Source organism: Tinamus guttatus, unplaced genomic scaffold (assembly GCF_059628265.1).
Source record: "Tinamus guttatus ecotype Peru unplaced genomic scaffold, ASM5962826v1 Tinamus_guttatus_pri_ptg000023l, whole genome shotgun sequence".
NCBI classification, from domain to species: domain Eukaryota; kingdom Metazoa; phylum Chordata; class Aves; order Tinamiformes; family Tinamidae; genus Tinamus; species Tinamus guttatus.
The window spans coordinates 2,109,104-2,117,826 of record NW_028288557.1 but is presented as its reverse complement, the minus strand read 5'-3'; the positions used below and the strand labels follow the sequence as shown (position 1 = coordinate 2,117,826).

General features: G+C 44.6%; 1 protein-coding gene across 1 annotated transcript in view; it reads left to right on the top strand.

Annotated features, from left to right (window-relative positions):
* The first annotated feature begins 1,444 nt into the window (after positions 1-1,444).
* The window catches only part of IPMK (inositol polyphosphate multikinase), a 29,371-nt gene continuing 22,092 nt past the window's right edge, over positions 1,445-8,723 (top strand). Inside the window, exons 1-2 of the mRNA XM_088525203.1 lie at positions 1,445-1,688; positions 6,210-6,295. Of these exons, the coding sequence (XP_088381329.1) occupies positions 1,445-1,688; positions 6,210-6,295 (330 nt within the window). The remainder of the gene's footprint in view (positions 1,689-6,209; positions 6,296-8,723) is intronic.

Below are 8,723 nucleotides of genomic sequence, written 5' to 3'. Positions count from 1 at the left end.
GAAGGACATTTGGGAAGGAGAAACACGGCTTTTCTGAAAACACCAGTCTCGTCATTTCAAAAATGATGTTGCTGAATCATTACCACGGCCTCCCTCATCTTAACCAAGTAAGAAACTGGAACAGCTTCATGAGCCCTGGGCCTAGAGAAAGCTGATTTCTATAGATTTATATTCTGCTCCTTTCACTCATCCTGTTCCAATAATCCAAACATCTTAAATCCAACTCAAACACCTACAGAATTTTCTCCTCCCTCCCTCCCTCCCTCCCTTTCTTTCTTTCTCTCTTTCTCTCTTTCTTTTTCTTTCTTTCTTTCTCTTTCTTTCTTTCTTTCTTTCTTTCTTTCTTTCTTTCTTTCTTTCTTTCTTTCTTTCTTTCTTTCTTTCTTTCTTCTTTCTTTCTTTCTTTCTTTCTCTTTCTCTCTTTCTTTCTCTTTCTTTCCTTCTTTCCTTCTTTCCCTTTCTTTCTTTCTTTCTTTCTTTCTCTTTCTTTCTTTCTCTCTTTCTTTCCTTCTTTCCTTCTTTCTTTCCTTCTTTCTTTCCTTCTTTCCTTCTCTCTTTCTCTCTTTCTCTTTGTTTCTCTCTCTTCCCCCCCCCCTTTTTTTCAGACTGTATTGACTTTAAAAGGCCCTTATCTACTTTAAAGGTTTTGACACTATGAACTTGTACTTGAACATGCTAGACAGAAAATAGACACGTTTGCCAAAGAGGGCCTTTAAAAACTTAGAAAGGCACAGTATTGACAAAAATTGCTAAAACAGGCTTTTTAAAGCTAAGGTGATTTTTCTGGGTACTGAGAACCTATGAGGTATGGAGGTAATCTGCTTACTAAAACATGTATTAGTCTGACAGGGCTCGTCGGAACAGTTAATAATAAGGGGAAGACACTGAGACTGTGTTAAAAGAAGGGGGAAAAAGGGTGCATTATATAGAGATATTGCAACATTTTCACTGGAGGAACTTGTTAGCGCAACGCGTGACTTACGCAGGAAACAAATGGCAACCATAAAGCAACAGGGACCATAGCACGCGCCGAGGGCAGGCGGCTGTTGGGGCCCTGGGCAAACATTTGCGCACTAAAACGGCCGTGGAAACGTGAGAGGCTCGTTGGGGCCGGCGCCCCGCGCGTGCTAACGGCTCTCGCCTCAGAGGAGGGCGACGCGCGGCCGGTGGCGACAAAACCCATTTGGAGGCGGCGGCCGTTAACGGGGGCGGCACCCGCTAACGGCAGCGCCATGGTGGCCCCTGGCGGCGCGGCGGGGCCCGCCCCCTGCGCAGCCCCGCGGGAGGCGGTGCCGCCGCCGTTGCCGTGTCCGGGGCGGGGACGTTTCGCGGCGCCGCGGCCGCGCCGCAGCCCCTCGCTGCCTCGGCGGAGCGGCGGTGATGGAGCCGCGGGCCCCCGCCGCCCGCGCCCCGGCCCGCTGAACCCCGCCGCCGCCGCCGCGAAATGGCCACGGAGCCGCCGCGGCGAGCGCCGCTGCCGCCCGCAGCCGGGCGGCCCGAGGGCGGGCGCGGGCGCTGCGCGGGCGGCGAGGCGGCGGAGGAGGACGACGAGGAGGCGGCCGCGGCCCAGCCGGCGCCCGCCGCTGCCCCGGGCCCGGCGGTGGCGGCGGGCCGGCGGCGGGGACTCAACGGCTGCGTGCCGCTGTCGCACCAGGTGGCCGGGCACATGTACGGCAAGGATAAAGGCGGTGAGCGGCGGGGCCGGCGGCGGGGGGCAGGCGGCGGCCGTTAACGGCTTTTCGCTGGTGCGTGTGTGGGGGAAGTGCCGCGCGTGCTCTCCCCCCGGATTGTTTTATTCTTTTACCTCATATACTTATTTATATATTTATTTCTTGGACGCCGTCAAGTGGCTCCCTCGGCGCGTTCTGCCTCAGGGAGCTGTGCGCCTGTGGGGGCGAAAGCGCGGCACCTGCGTTTTGGGGCAAGAAAGCAGGTTTTAGGGTCTCCTGGAGACCTGGGGGCGAGCTGGCCCCGCAGGGTGTCCTGAAAGTTTAACAACACCCCTTCGGCTTTTCTCACCCCCTCCCGGGTGTGTTCAGGGGATGCCAAGAGTGAAAACCATGTCCCTCCTGTCCAAGTGCTAGCGGTTGTTGCAGAGACAGGGAAACCGAAAACCTCCCTTGTTTATGACAGCTGCAAATATCAGCAATTCCCCCCAGACAACGCCAGGTTGCCCCTGCTAGAGTGCTGTGTGCTCCTGGGCTAATTCTGCTAAATAAAAGTTACGTAAGCTGCTGCATTACCGTATGGTACGGTCTGTAGTAAAGGCGCTCATCTATTCCCAAATACCTGCCTTTACAGGAAAGGATGTGTTCAAAAGGGGAATTTAATGCCGTCTGCTACTGCTGATCTCTGTATCTTTGTAGGAAAAGCCAAGAGATTAATCTCGCTGATGAAGATTTATTCTCCCTGTGGGTCGGAGGGGCTGGCAGACCGTCCTTCATAGCCTATATGTCATGAATCAGAATAGGGTGGGATGGTTGCAGCTAAATAAATACTTTTTCTTGGTACAGGTGGTTATTAGGTAAAACTGAGCTAGTCCCTCTTTGCATGACTCCCTCGTTCAGTCTTATGGTTTTATGGTTTAGTAGAGGTTTCTTGGCACCACCTGGCAGTGAGGGGCTGGGGGAAATGGATCTCTCTTTTTCAAGAGTGTGAGGCAATGCATGGTTATGTGAGGATGGAGGATGTCACTGATCTGAATGCAGCACCTGAGCTCCCTGCTGCTGCATCTCACATTAGAGGATGGCTATTCTGTCTCTAGGTGATCAGCGGGCAGCTAGTTTCAAGGGGAGATGCGCAGAATATCTCCTGGTGTCATTTTCACAAATGTGACTATCTGGTTAATGACTCTTTGAGCAGACTTTTGTCGCTCAGCTTCATCTGACACCTGAAAAAATGGGGGTTTAGGTAACATGCGTCCTTATCAGTGTGCTGTTAAAACTGTACTTCATCTAAAATGCTTACACGTGCTTTAAGACCAAAAAGTGTCAGCAAAATATTAGTAAGCAATTTACTAGCTTGCAAAGCTGTTTTGTAATTGTTCATGTGAATTTAGAAGAAAAGGAATGACTCCTTAGTTGCTTGTTTATCTGGTGGTGATAGTAAGGGTGATGGTAATGCTAAGCACAAACCAATGGCTAATAAGCGGCCTAACAGTAGTAATATTAACTCATATAGGTGTATATATATTTATGACCTTATGGCCGTGTCTCAGAATTTAATTTGAGGTTGAGTTTGAGATTTGGCACAGCTGAGGAAGGTCCCTTTTCATGTAGGTCATGTCAGTGCCAAAGCAAACTACCCAAGTTCAGAGCTGATGCTGCCCAGTGGTGCTTCTCACCCTTGCAGAACATCAAATTGGGTAAAGCTCATGCCTTTGAGGTGAGAGATGTGCATCTCCCCAGCTTTGCGTGTGCCCTTGGGGAGCAGCTGTAACGCACATGTCTGTCCTACTGCCTGTGAGCTCTATTGATCAGACACTGAATTTTGCTGAATAGGCCAAGGGCGAGCACCGGCTCACAACCTCTACAGCCGCCGATAAATGAAATGACACCATTAATGGTGTGGCGAGCCTGTGCTATCTGTAGCTCCTGCTCATTTCGTGTCTTGCTGCTGATAGTCTCCATAGCAAGGTGCTTGTCGCTGAGCATTTTGCTGCTTGCAACTCAGAGCCTTCCTTCTTCTGCCAAGCTTCCTTCTTTGTGTTGCTGCTTCTGTCTGCTAGACTTCCCTCCTCTCCTCATAAACAGCCATGCAGAAGACTTGGGAATATCCAAAGCTGGTATTACTTTTTGTAATTAAGTACAGTGTTATGATGGTGTCTACCACCTTTGGGAGCCTTTTGCAGCTGAGCATGGTTTCCCCGTTCCCTCAAACTGCTGGAGGCCCCCGAATTGGTGGGATTCTGCAGCTAGGGAACTCTTAGTGCTGCTCTGTTGTGCATATCAGCTTCTGGCTCAGACTACTGATTTCCAGCTGAACAGGCTGAGGCAGCTCACGCGTACTGGTCAGTCCCTATTAAGCACTCTGAGAGAACAGGGAATCTTTTCCAAAGTAAATGTCCGGAGTATTTGTGCAAAGGGGTTTTTGTCTCTAGTTTACTGAAGCATGTGTGTTGACTCCGAATGTGAAGAAAAGTGTGTACAGCTACACAGCCCTTGCTGTGGCTTTCTGAGCTCCATTGTGCTAGCAAGCTTTGCACACAGAGTCAAAAAAAAAAAAGCTTTTGGAATATTTCAGTATAGCTTTGCTGCTTTCTCGGGAATCTTAAGTTGTTTATTTATTAAAATTATATCCCCCCTCCCCATATTTACCGAAAGACCCCAGCACTCCTTAAGCAAAGCCATAACTGCAAGTGATACTGTCTCTTGCTGTTGGAGAGAAGGTTGTGGAGTTTCTCTCTGAGGGGTGCTGACATATGAGCATGTTTAGTTTCCAGACTTATCTCCATCACATTTTGGCTAGGTGCTCTGTCTTGTCAAGAATTCCAGAGGATGAGGGAGCTTTAAGCAGTATTAGGTTATACTAAACTTTTCAAGTAATAAAATTTATCATCTGTCATGATCCAAAGTGCAGGGAATAAATTACGTACTGTCATGTGCCTTCAAAGTCCAAGCTTCTCTGTATCAGCTTGATCATGCATGGATGCTACTTCAGGAATATTTGCCTGGTATTTTTTGCCTTACAGTTGCCTGCTTGTCTCATCAATACAGTCGTTAAGGAATATATGTTTTAAAGCCTCTTTAAATGTTGTGATTGTTAATAATTTGAATTTAAAACACTTGTCTTTAAAATACTTTGCCCTCTGTTAAGTGGTTTCTAGCACATGAAAAAAAAAAGATGCTAAAAATAAAACTGTTTTGTCTTGGAGATGTTGTGGTAGTCTGTGCATTGTTGTGCAGCAGTTTTTTCTGGTCCTGGAAAGTATACAAACTCCAGCCTTAGCAGGCAACTTGACTTGAGAGCTGTTATACACAAATCTTGAAAAACACTCTTTGTTCAGGGGCACAGCCAGCTTCTGAAACAACTTTTCTAAGTCTGATGTTTGTTTTAAAACAAAATAGCTTGAGCTCTAAAGATTTTGTTTAGTTTCCAAGACTGCACAACAAAACCCATTCAGAGGTAATGCTTGCCGAAAGGTGAAAACTCAGTTGCTGCTAGAACTGCTAACACTTTGGGGGGCACAAAGTTCCTGGCTTTGGTTACCACATCTTGTAACCGCCCCTCAAGCCTGAAGATGGAACTTATTTCACATATATCGGATGTTTATCTCCCTTCTACACAAAATAAGTTGCTGTATGAAAAGCTTTGAATAAGTGCTAGGAGGAAATGCCTTGAAGCGGATTCCCCACCAGTGGTATGAATTCTGTTCTCTTTTTCGAATAGAAATGGGGTAGAAACATCTGAATCTCTTGAAAAACCTACTAGTGCTCTGAGCCTGTTTCAGGGTGCATTTCACAAAGCAGCAGTTACTTTTCTGCATTCTCGGCCATATCCATCTCCTGAGTATCCTGTAATATAATTAAATTGAGTTGTGAATTCTTGGTGCAGCTGCTCAGCAATGTTGCTAACTGCAGGATCATTTAGACTGATTACTATGGTTTGGCGGAACAGGGGGAGTGCAGGCACAAAAGCGGCTGCCTGGCTGAGATGAAATCCTATGTTGTATTATAAGTGGTAGTTTAGTGGCATCTGATTAGCATGGAGTGCTGTAGAAGTACTCATAGTAATATAGAAGTGCTCCTTCTATGCCACTAGTACAAAAATGCATTTGCAGTTCATGTCTGCTGGTTTTAGCTAATGATAAATGTATGAAACTTGGCACTAGCACTTTTTAACTTCTTTAACTTTTTAAGCTTCTTAGTGTCATTGGGAAAACATCTTGTTATCAGTTATTTAAAAAGGGAGTGTCTATGTAATCTTCCCTAGTTGAGTGAGTGGTTTTGGGTGGAACTTTTAACGTCAAATCCGAGTATTATGTTGGCCTTGACCAGAGTTAGACCCAGAAGCTCATCTGGAGGCTAGAGAGAGAACACAAGTGAACCTTGTCCAAGGGTTTTGTGCAAAAGCTGCCAATTTTTGTTATGTGTGTAGTGGAAATGGTGGAACCGAGCAAATGGACTGTCCCTCCTGTGTATTTGTTATTTCTGAAAAATACAAGCCGCATCTCCTAAACATAAGCGCTGAATGACATGCTTTCCTTCTAGGAATACTGCAGCATCCGGATGGGACAGTCTTGAAGCAGTTGCAGCCACCGCCCCGCGGCCCTCGGGAGCAAGAGTTCTACAACAAGGTGAGGCTCCTGTCCTGGGGAGGAACTTGCCTCGCCAAAGGTGAAATAATGAGTGTGATTTATGTAGAAGTGCATCCTTGTTATTGTTCTGGGGGAAAAATGTAACCTACGCATCTGAATGGTATTCTCTAGCCGAACTGTCATGATGTTTCTATGCTCCGTAGAGCTTTTTCCTCTTCAGATATATGTCCCCACACCAGACCTACGTTACTGACATGTTTTAAGCTTTCTTATTTGCCCAGGGAGGCAATAGAGTATTCACAACATCCAATATTTTGTTGAAAATTCTTAATGTAGGCATTATTGCCTACAACTACTGTAGTGTGATCTCATCCGTTTTCTTTCTCATGGTGCTGAGCATGTCAGAATTGATTGTGTAAAACATTGTGAGCCTCGTGATCCATTTTAGTCTGGTTCGTTGCTAGAAGTTTGCCCTGTTTTCCATTTTATTTAAACCCTATTCCTTTGAAAATGCAAATAAAAGCTGAAAATCTCTAACTGTTTTGACTTGGGTTTGGTATACTTGTCATATGAACCAAATCTTTTGATCGTCTTAAGTATGCTTTATCAGTAACTTGAGCAGACCAAGTGTTGCTGGCTGTCTTAACCAAGGGTGAAGTGCTTTTAGAATCTGTTTTCCTTACATGCCTTTCAGTTCCTGGATCATTTGTCCCATGTTCTTTCTACATTGACTTGATGTCCCGGCACTTTTCATGGCTTTTTAGCTCTTGTGAAAAGCTAAAGCTCTTGTGTTAGGTGTAAAGAACTGTAGAAGTATTTGTTTTGTAGAAATATCTTGCAGAAAGCTGACTAAGCCATACACTGTAAGTAAAATCTGTTTACATACTACTGTTACTTGATAATTGATATGATGAGACTGCTAGACAAAACAACAAGTCTTGAATTACTGGGAGCTCTGCAGGAGCCAGTTAAACCTAAATGTAAATATTTTTTCTGAGGTTTCACAGTGACAATGTCATTTAGATAAGGCCCAGAAAGATATGGTCCAGGCTGAGTGGTAGTTCTTCCATAGAAGCAGAAAGCTTGAGGAGCGTTTTCTTGGAATGCCAGGTACTTAATTCTGTGTGCAGCTCCTCTAGTGAAGCCAGTAACTGTCCAAAGCCAACAGTTAAAAGGGGTAAGCACTGCTTCGGTGTCAGCCTTCTGCAGAACAGGCTTTGTCACTTCACCTGTTGATTAGACTCATGTCAAAATCATGAGGAAGATTCTGGGCAAAATCTTCTAGAAAGAGAGCTCTGTCACTGCTGCTCTTGCTAGACCCTATCATACTGGAGGAAGTCAGGTCCCATGCTAATAATGTGCAAAGCCAACCGCAGTTTATGCTTGTTCAGACACTGATATTTCTTTATTTGTTGTAAGCCGTTAAGGAGAGGAGTTGGGGATTTATGAATAAATACAGGGTCTAGGAGAAGGTTCATATGCTGTTCACTTCTTAGGAGGACTGGAATGTCTTTTTATGGAGGAAAGCAAGGAGAAAAATGCATCTATGTTGCCAGGTGAAAGTACAGGAGCAATGGCTTGGAGATTTTTTTCACTCCTCAATGATTAACTATTTTCCTGTTTGCTCTCAGTCATGAGCCACGTTATACGGGATATAGGCACCTGAGCTCTACATGTGTTTGTTACAAGGTAGGGATGATTATTGCGGGCTGGAAGTTACAGTATAAGATAGGCTTTCACATACAGCTTGAACTGATCTAACAGCCCCCTGTCTGTTAGAAAGGTCTCCTACAATAACACATGACATTCTCCACCGATGCTGAAATGACTTGCGATTTTTTTTTTCCTTCTGTCACAACACAAGAATCATAAAGTATAACAAGATTGCCATTAACAGCGTCAATGATTAAAATGTAGTAGGACAACAAACTTTGTAGGCCTTGTTAATAACTAACTGTATTGCTTAAATTATCATTGGGGTATGACTTTCCAGTGGTAATGTCCACTTTCTGTTGAACAACAAATTTAAATAATAATGTCTTAATTGTGTTTCTGTACACTCTCTGTACTTGAGGTCATGGATTTCTTAAAAGAAAGAAATCTCTTCTTATTTCTGCAAAATACTTTGTTTTCAGTACCTGTGAGAAACAAGTGGAGAAGTGCTTGAAGTAGAAAGTTTTTTTTTTTTTTTTTTTTTTTTTTTTTTTAGGACAATTTAAGCTGTGCCATTCGGTTGTTTCCATCTAATGGAAATATTCGTTGAGAACCTATAGGTGAAGACGCTATAGAGGATTACTTTTAAAATATTGTAAGGAGGGAGAGGCATGCAGTGTTGTGGGGATAGAAAAATTATATTATTTAGAAAATGCAATGGGATATATAGTAATGGCATGTCTCCATTTAAAGAAAAACTGTTTTTTAAAAAAAAGGTGTATATTTATGGTATACTGTCCACACAAGCATGCTA